The 18,961-nt window shown below is 43.0% G+C and overlaps 1 protein-coding gene across 1 annotated transcript; it reads right to left on the reverse strand.

The window, feature by feature from the left end:
* Positions 1-9,353: 9,353 nt before the first annotated feature.
* Positions 9,354-18,010, reverse strand: LOC141052000 (cytochrome P450 2B11-like). Its single transcript, XM_073549164.1, has 9 exons — positions 17,480-18,010; positions 14,450-14,612; positions 14,215-14,364; positions 13,004-13,164; positions 12,745-12,921; positions 12,386-12,527; positions 12,004-12,188; positions 10,877-11,018; positions 9,354-10,229 (listed from the first exon to the last, which is right to left on the reverse strand). Exons 1-9 carry the CDS (start codon positions 17,651-17,653, stop codon positions 10,045-10,047), a joined length of 1,479 nt encoding a protein of 492 aa, XP_073405265.1. The 5' UTR covers positions 17,654-18,010; the 3' UTR covers positions 9,354-10,044.
* Between the last annotated feature and the right edge of the window lie 951 nt (positions 18,011-18,961).

Here is an 18,961-nt window from a genome sequence, read left to right on the forward strand (position 1 = left end):
AGGAGCGGAGTCTGCGTCCACTAGACGCCTGCGCAGAAGCCCTTTCACTGTTGCCGCCATCACTCGGGCGCGAGCCACGGCGCCTCCTAGTGGCTGAGGGCGGAACAGCAGGCCCCGAGTTCAACGACGACATGTCAGTCCGGCGCCTCCTGGTGGCCGTGGCCTGGACAGCAGGCCCTGAGCCCGAGGGCGGCGTGACAGTCCATCGCCTCCTAGTGGCTGAGGGCGGAAAAGCAGGCCCCGAGTCTGACGGCGACGTGACAGTACCCCCCTCTCCAGGAGGGGCCTCCGGACCCTCAAAACCCGGTTTGTCAGGGTGAAGGAGATGAAATCTCCTAATTAATGCCTTGGCATGGACGTTCCCCGCAGGAACCCAGGACCTTTCCTCTGGGCCGTAGCCCTTCCAGTGTACCAGATACTGTACTGAGCCCCTCACAACGCGGGAGTCAAGGATACCCTGGACTTCATACTCCAGAGCTCCCCCGACTGAAACAGGAGGAGGAGGGGACTGAACAGGGTGAATGGGAGAACGATAAGGTTTGAGGAGAGACCTGTGGAATATGTTAGGCAATTTGAATGACTGTGGATGTTTTAAGCGGAAGGCTACTGGGTTAACCACCTCGATAATTTCGTATGGGCCGATGAACCTGGGACCTAGTTTGGCGGACGGTACCTTAAGCTTGATGTTTTTTGTAGAGAGCCAAACCTTGTCGCCAACTCCCAGGTGCGGCCCCTTAGATCATCGTCTATTTGCAGCTGAAGCCTGTCTAACCTGAGCCCCTTTCAAATTTGAATTAACCTCAGACCAAATCGTTTTTAGCCGATGTATATTTTGCTCAACCCCAGGGAGCTCCGACATCCTGGCCGAAAACGACCCAAAGCGCGGAAGTAGTCCAAGGTTACAAAAAAAGGGGTAGTTTTAATGGAGTCTTGATATCGATTATTGAGGGCGAACTCAGCCAATGGCAGATGTTCCACCCAATCGGTCTGATGTCCTGACACATAACAGCGGAGATATTGTTCCAGAGCTTGGTTAGTACGCTCAGTTTGACCATTAGTTTCAGGATGGTATGCCGAGGAGAAGGACAACTCCACACCAATGCGTCTACAGAATGCCCTCCAGAACTTCGAGACAAACGGTACCCCTGTCGGACACAATATTTGCCGGAACGCCGTGCAGACGTACAATGTGCAGAACGAACAACTTACTTAAAGTTTCAGAGTTAGGCAACCCAGACAGGGGAATAAAATGGCACTGCTTGCTGAACGTGTCTACCACCACCCAGATACAAGTTTTCCCATCTGATGGCGGCAGGTCTGTAATGAAATCCATGGAGATGTGGGTCCATGGACTCTCAGGGGTGGGCAAGGACTGAAGCCAGCCGGCAGGGCGACTATGGAGGGACTTGGCGCGGGCACAGACTTCACACGCTGAAACATAGTCCTTTCAGTCCTTGACCACCGTCGGCCACCAAAAGTTCCTAGTTACCAGCCTGGTGGTATTATTGAGACCCGGATGGCCTGCCAGGACAGAGTCGTGTGATTCTTTTAGAACCTGCAGACGAAGGTTAGCCAGAACGAACAAATTTTTGGGGGGCGTAGTGTCAGGAACTTGCTCTGAAGACCTACGGATCTCCTCCAGAAGGTCCAAAGACACTGCCGACACGACGATTCCATTAGCCAATATCGGGACTGGTTCATAGTCCTCGGTCTGTGTGGGGCAAAAACTGCGAGAGAGGGCATCTGCCCTCACATTTTTAGTACCGGGGCGAAAGGTGATTAAAAAATCAAACCTGGAGAAAACAAGGCCCACCTGGCCTGCCTGGGATTTAGTCTTTTAGCTGACTCTAGGTAGGTTAGGTTTCTGTAATAACAGTGACCTTGTGTTTGGCACCTTCGAGGAAGTGGCGCCATTCCTCGAAGGCCCATTTGATCGCCAATAATTCCCGATTACCGATGTCATAGTTTCTCTCCGTGGCAGAGAATTTGCGGGAGAAAAACGCACATGGGCGAAGCTGAGTGAGGGATGCAGTGCCTTGTGATAGCACTGCTCCCACTCCGACTTCGGAGGCATCAACTTCTACAATAAACGGGCAGTCTAAGTCCGGTTGAATCAGAACCGGGTTGGCCACGAAGCACTCTTTTAGTGTGGAAAAAGCCCGAATAGCCTCAGGATTCCAATTAGTCACGTCCGCCCCTTTTCGGGTAAGGTCCGTGAGTGGCTTGGCAATCTCAGAGAAACCCCTGATAAACTTGCGGTAATAATTCGCAAATCCCAAAAATCGCTGCAGCGCTTTCAGCGATTTGGGTTGCACCCAAGCCTTAATAGGTTGAATCTTGGCAGGGTCCATGCGAAACCCCTTGCCTGAGACCATGTATCCTAAGAACTGTACCTCTTCGGCAAAAAAAACACATTTTTCTAGTTTCGCAAACAAAGAGTTTTTTTTGCAGTCTCTGCAGTACCGAACGGACGTGTTGAGCATGTGTCACAGGGTCAGCAGAATAAATCAAAATGTCATCAAGATACACGACGACATACACCCCACAAATGTCTCTGAAAATATCATTGACAAAGTGTTGAAATACGGCAGGTGCGTTACTGAGTCCGAACGGCATCACCAGGTACTCAAAGTGACCAAGAGGTGTATTAAAGGCCGTTTTCCATTCGTCACGGCTTCTTATGCGGACCAGATTATATACCCCCCGGGGGTCAAGTTTAGTAAACCAGCGGGCTCCCAGTAACTGATTAAACAGATCAGGAATGAGTGGGAGCAGGTACTGATTTTTTACAGTAATTGCGTTCAGCTCACGATAATCCACCATCTTTTTTTTCTACAATGAAAATCCCAGCTCCTACAGGTGAGGTGGAAGGTCTGATAAAGTCTTTACGTAGACTGTCTGCTATGTAGTCATTCATGGCTACACGCTCCAGACCAGAGAGGTTGAATATTCTCCCCTTAGGGAGACGGGCACCTGGGACCAAGTCTATAGGACAGTCGTACTCTCTATGAGGAGGTAGTTTCTCAGACTCCACTATGGAGAAGACATCTTCATAATCTCTGAACGCATATGGAATGGAGGGGTTTTTAATTTTAATTTGGTTCACTGACAGTGACATACAGTTACTCTGACACCGTGGACTCCAGTGCACGATATCACCTATGCGCCAGTCAATAACCGGATTATGCTGGTGCAACCATGGCATGCCTAACACAACTGGATTAGATAAATTATGTATAACAAAAAATGACATCTGTTTGTTGTGTAATGCCCCCACTGACATAGCAATGTCTGTAGCAACAAATTCCACTCCACCCTGGATAATGGATGTACCATTAATCGCAGTGGTCTGAATAGGGGCATTAAGTTTTAGCAGAGGTACACCAAGATTTTTTGCAAGCAAAAAATCCATGAAGTTGCCTGCGGAACCACAATCCACATAAGCCTTCACACACAGAGTTTTATTAGAAAACGAGAGAGAGATGGGTAACAAAAGTTTAGCCGCATTTGCGGGCAATACCTGAGCCTCTGGGCCAGCACGACCAGAGCTGCCCAGAGGCCGACGTCCCAGAAATGTGGATTTCTGACGCTCAGCATTTCCCTTGAAGCTTCCAGGCTGCAGCATGCTGGTGTAGGAAGATGGGAGTGTTCCTTCAGGCTGTGCTCTGGAGCAGGTGTTAGGCCAGGAAATCAGCTCAGTCAGAAGAAGAAAGAAAAAAAAATTCAGGAGACTGCTTTTATGTAAGATGGACATATACACAAAAAGCAGTTGTTTTTTTTTTTTTTTATGGCCGGATATAATGTGACGTCCGTCTGCGGTCTGGGCTGCAGCCAGCCAACACCCCGAGAAACACTGATACCCTTTACCCCTATACAGGGATCTGGATTTATAGCAGAGCCCAGGAGGCACTGTCTGAATAGGAGCAGTGGCCAGAGCAGGACAGTCGCCAGAAAGGTGTTCCAAAACAGGACAAAAACGTAGTGGTATCCGGGTCTAAACCAGTCGGGCAGCAAGGTACAAAAACAGTAGACAGTAGCAGAGTCAGATTCAGGCCAAGGTCAGAGTCATCATAAACCAGGAGGGCAGCTGAGGTACAGAATCGTTAGGCAGAAGCAGAGTCAGAAGTCCAGGCCAAGGTCAGAGTCATAAACCAGGAGGGCAGCAGAGGTACAGAATCGTTAGGCAGAAGCAGAGTCAGAAGTCTAGGCCAAGGTCAGAGTCAGTCAACTATAGCAATTCACACAGTAACACGCAGGGGAACCAAGAATATATCCGGCGGCTTGCAAGCCCAGTCCCAAGGTATTTGAGGGATCAGGTCATCCCTCACAGGCTCCCGGGCTGATGATGTCATCAGGACCGCCCCCAGGACCAGACCTGATGATGATGCACCAACCCCTTCATGACTGACAGAGGAGCGGAGTCTGCGTCCACTAGACGCCTGCGCAGAAGCCCTTTCACTGTTGCCGCCATCACTCGGGCGCGAGCCACGGCGCCTCCTAGTGGCTGAGGGCGGAACAGTAGGCCCCGAGTTCGACGACGACATGTCAGTCCGGCGCCTCCTGGTGGCTGAGGCCTGGACAGCAGGCCCTGAGCCCGAGGGCGGCGTGACAGTCCGTCGCCTCCTAGTGGCTGAGGGCGGAACAGCAGGCCCCGAGTCTGACGGCAACGTGACAGCCTGCTGCACAAAGTCTCCTCTTAACAGTTGTTGTAGAGATGTGTCTGCTGCTAGAACTCTGTGTGGCATTGACCTAGTCTCTAATCTGAGCTGCTGTTAACCTGCGATTTCTGAGGCCGGTGACTCAGATGAACTTATCCTCCACAGCAGAGATGAATCTTAGTCTTCCTTTCCTGGGGCGGTCCTCATGTGAGCCAGTTTCTTTGTAGTTAATTATATAATTCCACATGTGTTAATTCATAGTTTTGATGCCTTCAGAGTGAATCTACAATTTTCATAGTCATGAAAATAAAGAAAACTCTTTGAATGAGAAGGTGTGTCCAAACATTTGGTCTGTACTGTATATACACTCACTGGCCACTTTATTAGGTACACCTGTCCAACTGTGTGTTAAGACTTAATTTCTAATCAGCCAATCACATGGCGGCAACTCAGTGCATTTAGGCATGTAGACATGGTCAAGACAATCTCCTGCAGTTCAAACCGAGCATCAGTATGGGGAAGAAAGGTGATTTGAGTGCCTTTGAACGTGGCATGATTGTTGGTGCCAGAAGGGCTGGTCTGAGAATTTCAGAAACTGCTGATCTACTGGGATTTTCACGCACAACCATCTCTAGGGTTTACAGAGAATGGTCCGAAAAAGAAAAAAAATCCAGTGAGCGGCAGTTCTGTGGCCGGAAATGCCATGTTGATGCCAGAGGTCAGAGGAGAATGGGCAGACTGGTTCGAGCTGATAGAAAGGCAACAGTGACTCAAATTGCCACCCGTTACAACCAAGGTAGGCAGAAGAGCATCTCTGAACGCACAGTGCGTCGAACTTTGAGGCAGATGGGCTACAGCAGCAGAAGACCACACTGGGTACCACTCCTCTCAGCTAAGAACAGGAAACTGAGGCTACAATTTGCACAAGCTCATCGAAATTGGACAGTAGAAGATTGGAAAAACGTTGCCTGGTCTGATGAGTCTCGATTTCTGCTGCGACATTCGGATGGTAGGGTCAGAATTTGGCGTAAACAACATGAAAGCATGGATCCATCCTGCCTTGTATCAACGGTTCAGGCTGGTGGTGGTGGTGTCATGGTGTGGGGAATTTTTTCTGGGCACTCTTTGGGCCCCTTGGTACCAATTGAGCATCGTTGCAACGCCACAGCCTACCTGAGTATTGTTGCTGACCATGTCCATCCCTTTATGACCATAATGTACCCAACATCTGATGGCTACTTTCAGCAGGATAATGCGCCATGTCATAAAGCTCGAATCATCTCAGATTGGTTTCTTGAACATGACAATGAGTTTACTGTACTCAAATGGCCTCCTCAGTCACCAGATCTCAATCCAATAGAGCATCTTTGGGATGTGGTGGAACGGGAGATTCGCATCAGGGATGTGCAGCCGACAAATCTGCGCCAACTGTGTGATGCCATCATGTCAATATGGTCCAAAATCTCTGAGGAATGCTTCCAGCACCTTGTTGAATCTCTGCCACGAAGAATTGAGGCAGTTCTGAAGGCAAAAGGGGGTCCAACCCCTTACTAGCATGGTGTACCTAATAAAGTGGCCAGTGAGTGTATGTATTCTATATGTATAAATCTATTCTTTTGTTTCTTTATTAAACCTGTCAGTGTGATTTTACTGTATCGTGCACTGAATTGCCGGCTTTTCTAAAGGACACCGGGTGCGTATTTCTCGCAAGTCACACATCTGGTCCGTATGTGATCCGTATTTTTCTCACACCCATAGACTTGTATTGGCGCATTATGGGCGTAATACGCTGACAATCTCCGCATGCTGCGATTGGCACGGACCGTAAAATACGCGCAAGAAATATACGGCTGATGGGAGCTGCCCCATAGAGAATCATTGGTCGTGTGCAATGCGTGGTTTTTACGCCTCTCACTCGTTCATATTTCTCTCTAGTGTGATCCCGGCCAAAGAGTTGATATTATCTTTAAGGATCTATGCTTCCAAAAGGCGCCACTAGAGATCTAGTCCTCTTCCTCTCTGTAGAGAAAATTTGCATGTAGAAATGCATAAAATTTACAGGTCTTGGCAAACTCTAACAATTTGCTATTCAGTTTTTAAAAATTTCTAAAAAATGACTTCCACAATTTTACACATTGCAGAAGATTCCATTGGTTACAAAAGTTTTACATGACCTTAGGTGTGAATGCATGGGCGTCCCTTAAATGCCTTATGTTACACACCTGTCCCGGGTTCAGGCTCTGCTCCCTTCACGCGGGTCTGCTAAACTCTCTTGCTGTCCAAGTTGGGATTTGCAAATAAAATTCCCCCAAATTCAGATATTTAACAAGGAATGCTTATTTGACAAAATGTGCTTGTCACAGACAATTTTTTTTGCACATTTAATATATTAATGGAATCTGTACAACACAACAATACAGTGCCCCGTTGTTGTTTTTTTTTCATATATCTATTTAGCATATATTCTGTCATTTTTGGGAAATTAGTTGAATTTTGTTGAAAAAGTAGAATTTCTATTTTTAAATGTAGACATTTGAATGTGCACCTCTGTACTCTCCATATCTATACAGCACCATGCTGATACGTTTTGCTTTCAGTACCTATCTAGATTTTCTTATTACATCCTTTTTGGCAAGGATGTAATTGAGTTTGAAAAAAATGTCAACAAGTTAATTATAGTGTTGTGCAAAATGCAAAAGTTGTAATGGGAAGAGTAATGTAAAAGAAAAAGATCCTCTACAATGGCTAAAAATGTGGTAACCGCTAGCAGAAGCACCACCACCATTGGCAATAGTCACCCAGGCAGTGGTATAACCAAATATGTTGACACTAAAAATTATGATTTTTTTTGTTATGATGGTTACCGGCTGCTGGACTGAAAGTACATGAACTTTATTCTTCCAAAGGTTCCAGCTTTCACTCATAAAGGCATGAAAGTGCGGCTTCAGTTGGTGCCCTGGGATTGTGACTGACAGCCTGCTTAGTAGTGCATCACTGGAGACCCGGTTGCCAATCAAAGTGCCGGTGCATGCATGCAGCCATTACTCATTGTGTACTGAGTGGTGACTGCAGCCGATCTGTGCACGTCTCTGTGGCTGAAAGCCAGTGGCTTCTGGGAAGACTAAAGATAATTTCATCCCAGTAGCTGCACATTCAATAAGGCGGCAGGACAGCATTGTAATGCTATAAACCTGCAGACTTACTCTATATCTACAGGTTAATACATTTGTGGATATGACAAGTTTACACTGCTCTATTATTATTTTACCAGTATATCAATAAACAGATTTACTTAATAATTACAAATGTTTCAAGCAAAAAAACAAAGATTTATTTCAATAAAATTTAATTCGTTCTGCACTTAATAAATACTGTATATACTCGCGTATAAGCCGAGTTTTTCAGCCCCTTTTTTGGGTTGAAAAAGACCTCCCTCGGCTTATACGCGAGTCACAGTAGCAACTTACATTTTACTGATGCAGGGAGGAGGACCCCGTCGTCTCCAGTACATGTCCGTGGTCCCCTGCAGCCTCTGTCAGTGTCCCGGTGGCTGACAGGGCCGGCGGTTGGCAGCGGGACAAATGTCGGTGTCGTGAGCTGACGGGGACACCGGCACACTATGGGGTCAAGTGCTGGTGTCGCCGCTAGCTCAGGCCCCCGGCACTTGCAATATTCACCTGACCGCATTCCACCGCTGCTCGACACTCTGCTGTCTTCCGTCCTCTGGCAGTGACGTTCAGGTCAGATCAGAGGACGCAATGACGTAGACAGTGCGCGCCCTCTGCTGAATGTCACTGCAGAAACCCGGGAGACAGAGTGGTGCCCTGCGATGGTACGTGGACAGGTGAATATCGTCAGTGCCGGGGACCTGAGTGAGCGGCGACACCAGCACCTGGCCCACATAGCGCACCGGTGTCTGCACCTGCGCAGGACACCAGCACCGGACCCCTAGTGATCAGAGGTGAGTATGTCATTTTTAATTTTTTTTTTTAATTGCAGCAGCAGCAATATATGGGGGGTATTTATCTATGGAGCATCTTCTTGGGCCACCATTAACCCTTGTGCAGAATTTTATGGGGGGTATTTATGGAGCATCTTCTTGGGCCACCATTAACCCTTGTGCAGCATTTTATGGGGGGTATTTATTTATAGAGCATCTTTTTGGACCACCCTTGTACAGCACCACCCTCGGCTTATACGCGAGTCAATAAGTTTTCCCAGTTTTTTGTGGCAAAATTAGAGGTCTCGGCTTATATTCGGGTTGGCTTATACAAGAGTATATACGGTAAATGAGTTTTCATTGTGGGCGGCAATTATATATACACTTAACTTATACACTGTTTTCTTATCTTTTTTAGGACTGTTTGCGCAGTAAAGCCAGGCCTAAACATGGATGCAAAGTAAACGATGAAACACACTGTACAAGAGTAAAAACTTTAATGTTAAAAATAGTGTAATTTCTGAATGTGATTAAAAAACATCTTTAAAAAAAGCAAACAAGATTTCAAGGGCAGTGAACAAATATAGGTGGCCCTGACCCATAGTGACCACCCCATCACATGCACTAGCTGTGGAAAAACTCCCAAGACTTTGTATACAAAAAAACATGGAGTAAAGACATCCACCAAGGAAAATATAAAAAGTAGTTTTATTCTGACAATTTAATACTATAGACAATAAAGTACATAAAGACGGGTCACATGATAAAAGAGCTCCATATGATAAGGAATTCAGGTACAGAAAAAACAAACATGCAGCAATACTAACAGCAATGGAATGTGTATAATGGATATGCAAAGATAAATAAAGTGCCAGTGCTTACAATCTTACTTTCAGATATCCAGAGAATCCCACAAAGTGACCCCTTCATAGTAATAAACCATCACAGCATAATAGCTCAAAATCTTAGTCTGGAGGCCACATAATGAAAAACCTGTTCAAAACTGCTTACCCATAGCTAATCAGTATGCCACACGTGTAACCCCTACGCGCGTTTCGCGTGGGCTTCGTCAGGGGGCTATCTTTAAAAAAAGGTTGGCTTTACAATAATGGTAAAAAAATAAAAAATTAAATAATTAGGGCTGATACAGCACGGTTCTATATCGCACCTTAATGAAAGTGATTGTGGTCGTGTTGCAACCAAAAAGGTGTTACTAACGCAACATACAAGTCACAAAAGGAGAAGCAGATTGGGATTTCTTGCTACTCACATAAGGTTGAACCAAATTGGAACATAACTGGGAGAGTTTTACATAACATTCTTCTCTTCTATAATATTACAAAAGTCTCTTGCTATAAATACAGTTGTGAATTTCTAGTTAGTGTCATCTATAAAAATGATAATTGATATAAACATACATTATATACAAATACACACATCACAATGTCAGTGACGAGGAATTGCAGACATTTTGTAAGAACGGGGCAGATGGCCAGCACTGCTAAATTCGGGACTCAAGTCCAAGTCATCTGTGGGCACCACTGTGGTCAGGGTGAACTTCTGGAGGAGTGTGGTCAGGAACAGGAAAAGTTCCATTCGAGCTAAACCTTCTCCTATACATATTCGTCTTCCTACAAAAAAAAACGTTTTTTAGAATTTATTTTCAAACATTTCTCAGCTTCTCAATTTTTTTTTTATAAAAATTAATTTTGGACCTCATCTCGAATACTGTGTCCATTTCTGGGCACCACATTATAAAAAAAAGTCATTGAAAAACTGAAGCAAGATCAGAGAAGAGAGAACAGGATTGTGAGCAAAGTATGTCCTACGAGGAACTGATAAAGGATGTCACATTGTAGAGGGATCAATCTTATTTTCATTTGCACATAGAAACACGAGAAGCAATGGAATGAAACATAAAGGGATAAGTTACAGAATAGATGTTAAAAAAATGTTTTGGACAGTGAAGGGGACCAATGAGTGGAACAGGCTGCCATGAGAGATGGTGAGTTTTCCTTCAATGGAAATCTTCAAACAGAGGATGAGATAGTTTAGTGAATCCTGCATTGAGTAGGGGGTTGGACACAATGACCCTGAAGGTCCCTTCCATCTATAACATTTTTTGATTCTATATAAATTATTGGATTGTTTGTAGATGGTAATTACTAAAGGTCAGTCAAATCGCAACCCAAAATTAAAAACTCCGTTTTGACCTTCCAAACAAACAAGTGGTTTTTCAAGATAATGACTCTTCACCTAACGCAATATTTTTTTTTACCTGCAGAGAACGGCATAAAAGCTGCTTGTTTCTTCACTGCACCTTTATCATCCAGGAAACGATCTGGAGAGAAGAGCTCAGGTTGTGGAAACTGTTCAGGATCCTTTAGTACAGTAGTCAATAACGGAAACACATTTGTGCCCTGAAAGTCCAGAAAGAAAAAAAATTAGATTAAATTCTTTATCTGAAAAGAGTTTTCCTAAAGTTTCTATTAATCACTATAATTATGTTTCTTAAGTAGCACAAGCACGGTTCACAGAACTGTAAAAAGATAGACAATTTTCACATCAGTTTTGGCGAATTCTACATAATCATGGGCAAAACCTCAATACAGCAAGATAATAGTGCCAGCTACTACTGATGAGTAAACGAGTTCGGATAAGGTTTTTCCTGGGCACCTTGGGTGCTAACCAACTGTATTCGGTGTGCTCGAAAAATATGCTCAAGTCCCCGCGGCTGCATGTCTAAAAAACAGTCAATCCCTGAATGTGTTGTGGCTGTCGAACTGCCGCAAGATATGCAGCCACTGGGACTCAAACATATTTTTAGAGCACGCCAAATACACTCGGTTAGCACGCGAGCGTGCTCAGACAAAACCTTAAGACCTTATCCTAGCATATTCGCTCATCACTACTAGCTACCTAAAATGCAACTGTTGTCTTCACATTGGAAAAAACCTTTATGAAAAACAGTTCATAATACGACAACAGAAAATTACTTCTGATTCTATTTGATGGTTAGTTAACAAAACATCACGTTAAAAAATATGTTAATGATATTGTATCCAATGTTCTTAAGTCTTTCTATGGAGGTATAAGCCTTGAGCCTATGTTGGACTTTTTGGTGGCTTTAGAATAAAAGTTTTTAGGTATTTACTTTGTCCACTCAATATCAGACCATGTTTTTAGCTCTTAAGTTTGGTTCACATTATGCTTCAATTTTATGTCCAAGCATATAGGTCAAAAAATACTCTGTAGACAGTTGGAGTCACATGTAGACAGTTGCAGACATCTGGGGCATATATTTGGTGGCAATGTGTATACCAATCATACAGCTCAAACATGGTGTGCACTTATCCTCAGCGAAAAGCTGACACTTTATCTGTCCATCCTTTCTCAGTCTTTTACCTTTGGAATCGTATAATTTCGAAATAAGACATCCTCTGTTGTAGAGTGGGGAACCCCCGTGGGAACTATATCACTGAACCTCTGGATCTCACAAATTACAGCTTCAGTGTAAGGCATGTTGGTTCGATCTTCTGCTGATGGCTGACGGTCACCAATCACGTGATCAATTTCATCTTGGATTTTTGCTAAATTGAATAAATATTTGAAGTTAATTGGGCTTCAATGTTACCGAAGGGAAAGTTTTGTGAAAGGGTGAGAACATATAATTGTGCATGACCAGGTTCTATAATTATAAAGCAATTCATAAGTTGTATAAAATTTTCTTCAAGCCTGAATAGCAATTAGCAATCTAAGCGTAGTTATGCCCTTTTAATTTTTGTACCTTGAATTTCAGGATATTTTAGTAGAGCAAGAAAGCCATATCGTAGCGTGGTACTGGTAGTCTCTGTCCCAGCAAAGAACAAGTTCATTGACGATCCTACAAGATTCTCATTATGAAATTCTGAGGTTGGTTTTTGCTTTTCCTGTAAAAAGAAATATTAGAGAATCATATCTAGCAAGCAGGATGTGTGGAAGGTTTATGCATGTGGATCTTAGAATAACCTGATAGAACAATGATCAAGTGAATGAGCCTTTCACAAAATATATGTATTTTACAATGCATTAATACTGTCTACTTGAGCCTAAATAAAATTCTCAACAAATGCCTAAAAACAAGAAAATATTTATTGTCTTTTTCACCTGTTGCATCTTTACCAGAAAGCAATCAATAAAATGTCGTGTAGAGTCAATGTTAAGGGTGTTCACACTTTCCTCCACCTCCTCTTGGATGAATGCTTTGAGGTAGAACAGATGCTGAATACCTTTCTGGTGAGGGCCAGGAATGTGGCGCATAAGTCCACGCAAGTAGAAGAAAAGCTAAAATAATAAAATTGGTTAAGTTAGTGAAAAATCGTCTTGAGAGGTAATTCTAAAAAAAAAGTAAAACATCAGTACTCACCAAGCCAAAAACAGAATTCATGAATCGAACAGCCCCGGTGATATTTTTAAGAAGAGACAAAAATCGTTCATCTTTGTAACTAAACCTCTTGCCGAATAAGACAGAGCAGATAATGTTGGATACGGCACAACTAAAGAAAAAAGTTGGGTCAAACAGTTCCCCTATGGAGAAAAAAAAGAGAAATTTTACTTTTATTATCTAGTAAAGGTTACTTCTACTCTCTTCTTCTTTCAGTTGACCCTATAGCATACGTTGATACGGCCACATGTAGTACTTTAGTGAATGTTTGAATGTTAACTTATTTTTGAAGAATGATTTTGCAATTATTGTTTGTTTCGAATAACTGGACACAGAGCTAGATTTGTCTGATATTTTATTATAGCATTGTAAGGATTCTACATTGCTCACTGTAGGGAAATACAAATAGATGATACTTTGGGGGGCATGGGAACCCTCAACACATGTGTGGGATTGGAGACTAAAACCATATTGGCAGATTTAAAAGGAACCTGTCACCACATTTTAGGCTGCTAAACCGCAGCCATAGATACAATATATAAAATGAAATATAAATGTATGTAGACTTAATTACTGGGGAAGAGTCTTTAGATGTCATGGAGTCTGGAACCAATGCATGCCTTTCCTGGCTTGATGAACATAACTATTTTACATATTCTCCTACCATCGATTCAATGCTGAATATCTTTGTCAGGTGCCACCACTTTCTCCTAGCCAACCAGACAGAGATGATGGATGGGTGGTGCAGGAGCCAGTTTGACTCATACTCATGTGGCCCAAGTAGGTGGTCTGACTGACTATCTAATTGCTTGCAACTAGTCATCAGATTAATTCTGAGACAACTTCTGTGATTCTTATATGTTCCTGGTGTGCTGTTTGAATCCCCAGTCTCCTATCACCTGTTCTACCTATTGTATCCATGTGATACTGCCCTGGTGCATTTTTATGGATCAACATTTTGTCTTCTGACCCAGTTGTCTACCTCACAATTGTGCTGATTAATCCCTGAATACTATAATCGTTTGACCCCTGGAATGTCTAACTTTGATCACCTCCTGGATCCCAACTCCTCTTTTCTTGTCTACACATTTGTATCAGATTTTCTATTTGCTTCCATCTCTCTTGACAATAACAAGAATGACTAGCTGCATGATATAGGAGACCCATATGGCACATGAAATTGTTTTTTGCACCTTCAGTTTTGCTAAATTCCTCTACTAGAGACTGGGCCTCTTCCTGGATTCTTTCTTCTATGCTCCTCTTACCCATCCCAAAGTTTCTAAGGGTGGTAAGCGCAAAGCGTCTCATCTGCTTCCAACGATCTCCATTGCTGCCAATGATTCCTAGAAGAGAGAAAACTCAGTTGAGTTTCCTATATATCAGAAGTATAAGTTTGTCATAAGAACAACTAATGATAGGACACCTTACCATATCCCTTCAGCACATATTCAGGGACTGGCATCATCCCTCTTCCACTGAATACATCCTTATTGTCTATTAAGGCCTCTTTTACCGCATCATATCCACAAAGCACCACAGTTGGACGAGATCCCAAATATATAGTAAATATTGGGCCATATTTTCTCTGGAACTGTGAAAAAAATGAGATGAACGTACACAAATTTGTAACGTATCTAAAACAATTATATACGTCTAGGATTGGATTGGCCCACAGGAGAACAGAATAATCTTCTGATGGGCTTCTGTGCAAGAGTGCGCCACCATCCTCTTATATGAGTAGTACCTGACACTATATACTTGAATCACTATGTTCAGACAAAGCCAAAGTCTTATTCATTTCACAATTTTCCCAGTCCACTGCTATATAAAATTGTGATTGAGGATAATGTCACATTTGCTTGTAGATGAAAAATGTCCCTCAAGTTGACTACTAGTGGTCCCTTGGCCAACACGGTAGACATCCCAACTGTTATTGATCAAGTCAGACAGTCTTGAATTTAGAGAACAATCCCACTAGATGGGGGGTATGTTTTATCTTTACATGTATCTATGTCCTCTGATCACAGAGGCAGTTTAATATAATAGGTGAGCAGAGAGCCATCACATAACTGCTCCACCTTTCCATCTGGGGAGAGACTGAAGGACGTGTAGAGACCTTGAGGTCACATGACAATATCAGGTAAGGTGACAGGTCACATGACAATATCAGGTAAGGTGACTGGGCAGCAGAAACCAATCTGGCAGCAGAACAGAGATGTGATGGGATAAAGTGCTAAGCTTGCATGGGAGCTACTGTAGGGGACTTCATATTGTGTGCATTGGGAGCACCATACTGTGTGGCGGAATGTACAGTGAGGGATATTATACTGTGTGGGGAATGTTCTGTGAAGGACATCATTCTGTGAGGGACATCATACTATGTTGGGAATGAACTGTGAGAGACATCATACTGTGAGGGACATCATACTCTGTGGGGAATGTACTGTGAAGGACATCATACTGTGTGGAGAATGTACTGTGAGGGACATTACTGTGTGGGGGAATGTACTCTGAGGGACATCGTACTGTGTGGGGAATGTACTATGAGGGACATCATACTGTGTGGGGAAGGTACTGTGAGGGACATCACACTGTATGGGTAATGTACTGTGAAGGACATCATACTATGTGAGGAATGTATTGTAAGGGACATCATACCGTGTGGGGAATGTACTGTGGGGGACATCATACTGTGTGGGGAATGTACTGTGGGGGACATCATACTGTGTGGGGAATGTACTGTAAAGGACATCATACTGTGAGGGACATCATACTATGTGGGGAATGTACTGTGGGGGACATCATACTGTGTGGGGAATGTACTGTGGGGGACATCATACTGTGTGGGGAATGTACTGTAAAGGACATCATACTGTGAGGGACATCATACTATGTGGGGAATGTACTGTGAGGGACATCATACTGTGTGAGGAATGTACTGTGAGGGACATCATACTGTGAGGGACCTCATACTATGTGGGGAATGTACTGTAAAGGACATCATACTGTGAAGGACATCATACTATGTGGGGAATGTACTGTGAAGGACATCACACAGTGAGGGACATCATACTATGTGGGGAATGTACTGTAAACGACATCATACTGTGAGGGACATCATACTATGTGGGAAATGTACTGTGAGGGACATCATACTGTGAGGGACATCATAGTATGTGGGGAATGTACTGTGAAGGACATGATACTGTGAGGGACATCATAATGTGTGGGGAATGTACTGTGAGGGACATCATACTGTGTGTGCTGACTGAGAGTTGATAGATTTGTCCCAATTACTTGTCTTTAAAATGGTAAAAGTTCATCTGCACCCCCAAATCTTTAATCCCTCCTATCTGTGCAGTTATTTAATTGTTAATGTGAGATGCAGTGAATAATAGTTAAAACATTGGACATATCCTAGAAAGGACGTACATAATCACTGAGGCTATGTGCACACTCTGCGGATTCTGCTGCGGTTCTGCAGCATTTTTGGCTCTGCGGAACCACAGCAGTTCTGCTGACATGGTACAGTACCATGTTATCCTATTATCCTATGGGTTTTAAAAACCGCTGTGCCTACGCTGCGCTTTTTTCCGCGCGGTTTTGCTGCGGTTTACAAACCGCAGCATGTCAATTCTTTCTGAGGATTCCGCAGCGGTTTGGCACCTGTTCCATTGTCCAGGTGCCAAACCGCAGGGGAAAACCACAGGCCAATCCGCAGGAAAACCGCAGGTCAAAAAACCTGCAGGAGAATCCGCAGCGTGTGCACATAGCCTAAGGGAGATGTATGAAATTGTTTTCCCACAGCATCCAATCGGATCACAGGTTTATTTCTTTTTCTGCTCTTAAAAATGCACTGTGATTGGTTGTTTCTGGTAATAAAAGCATTTCATGATAAAATATCCATTATATTTGGAGGACTTACTGACTTTTTTCTTTCTTATGAGTTTAAAAAATGTGGCTTACGAGTAACCATCATAAATATGCATGCATTTTTGGTAAGAATCATTTTTGCTATTTCATTTCCTTAAAAATGTTGTGCTTTTTGCTTTTTAAATTCTCAGTCTTTAACCAAGTGAGTTAACTGACAATTTGTCCGTGAACTACTTTTGGCAGAGTTTATATCTTCTATTCCTTCCTCTCAGCTCACTTATGACAGCTGGAAAGCTGAGCTTGGTCAAAAACAAAAGTTATAAACTCTCCTGTCAGGAGTAGCTCGCTGACCGATTCTCAGTCAACTTTTGCACCTAGAAAGTGAAAGGTGAAAGGGAACAAAATTTGCAATAATATCCATCTGCAAAATGTATTTTTAGCAAGAAAAATAAAACATTTGACAAAAAAATAATAAAAAATAATTTCCTTTTGTGTCTATATCATTTAAAGTGACATCTACTTAAAAAAAATTTTTTTTTTTGAACTTTTACAATTTCGGCATAACTAGTATCCCCAATTGCTTACCTGCTGGAGTGAGAGCAAAAACTCTTGAGGTTTGATTTGGAGGACATTCCCGATCACTGGGAGAGGACGAGGTCCTGGAGGCAGATGGAGCCCATCCTTAGGATTTCCTTTTATCCATATTGTCCAGACCAGACATAGTAAGACAAGGAGGAGAATAGTGGTGGCCAGAAGCATGCTGCTGAGTCTGGGTCTCTCTCAGGAGGTGTAATGCTGCTCATCTGAGGAGGGCTCTTATATACAACCTCCGAGGTGGGGACTCGGGCGACCCCGGCTCATGGTCTTCAGGTCATGTAAATAGGTTCCGGGAGCTAAATAATTTTTCACTGAGTAATTTAGGCAAATATTCGTATTATTTTGAAATAACGGCGAGCGTTTTACCTAATACAAATACATGCAATGATGACAACCCTGAGAGATAACAGCACTCAGCCTGTGTCCATCTAGAGGACGCTGAGTCACAGGTGAAGGAATGCCGCTGATACAACCCACCGGGCCAGGGAAAGGGAAAAAATCCAGCGTAGTAAAAAAAATCCCATAAATTGTCAATATATTTCTTTAAATAAAACTTTACATTTATTCCATTGTATATAATTTAAATCAATGTCCAAAAACAAAGACAGTAGACATGATGGGAATCACAGATAGAAAAAGACAGACATATTTCGGCAAAATGCCTTACTCATGGACCCAACTTTTTTCAAATGGTTTCAAATGGATCCATTTTTTAACATTGAATCCTATGGAAAACAAATCCATTATTAAATAGTCATCTGTTTCTCTCCCATATGAAAAGGATCAGTTTCGTGCTTACTAATGTACAATAAAAACTGCCGTCTCGATGAACCCTGCCAGCACAGGGAGATCAGAGTCGGCGTGGATAAAGGCAAGTATTTATTCCAGTTTTATATGTGAAGTATTTATTTTGCTGCTTCCAGTAAGCAAGAAATGGATCATTTTCTAATGGGAGAAAATAGATGGCTAATTAACGGATTCATTTTCCATAGACTTCAGTGTAAATAACTGGATCCAGTTGAAATCAGTTATTTTTTGAGCGGTCAAAAAAGTGGTATCTGTACAATGTCTTTGACAACAAATTGCTGCTGGATCCATTAGAACAGATGATTATTGGACATGTGAACTTGGCCTTTAAGGGCTTTAGTCAAATGTCCAATGATCATAAGATCATCACAGGAAACCCACTCTGATCAGCTTCGGTCTATGATAGAACCTAACCACACTTCTACAGGAGAAATGAAGCATTAAATGGCACTTATTGAAATATCTATGTAATAGACAGATCTGTCCAGTCCTACAAAGTCATGCTCTTTGCAGCTTTACTCTGGTTAGTAGTGTTGAGCGATACCAGCCGATACTGAAAAATATCGTATCGGAATGGATCGGCCGATCTAAAAAAGTATCGGGTATCGCCGATTCCGATACCGGAAGTCCCATTCAAATCTATGGGACTTCCGGTATCTGAAT

Source organism: Dendrobates tinctorius, unplaced genomic scaffold (assembly GCF_039654945.1).
Source record: "Dendrobates tinctorius isolate UK_male_01 unplaced genomic scaffold, ASM3965494v1 ptg000158l, whole genome shotgun sequence".
NCBI classification, from domain to species: domain Eukaryota; kingdom Metazoa; phylum Chordata; class Amphibia; order Anura; family Dendrobatidae; genus Dendrobates; species Dendrobates tinctorius.

Coding starts and splice junctions, on each gene's coding strand:
- LOC141052000 (XM_073549164.1), bottom strand. CDS start 17,653: ATGCTTCTGGCCACCACTATTCTCCTCCTTGTCTTACTATGTCTGGTC. Junction 14,613..17,479: donor TTTTGCTCTCACTCCAGCAG/GTAAGCAATTGG, acceptor TTTTTTTCACAG/TTCCAGAGAAAATATGGCCC. Junction 14,365..14,449: donor ATATGTGCTGAAGGGATATG/GTAAGGTGTCCT, acceptor TCTCTCTTCTAG/GAATCATTGGCAGCAATGGA.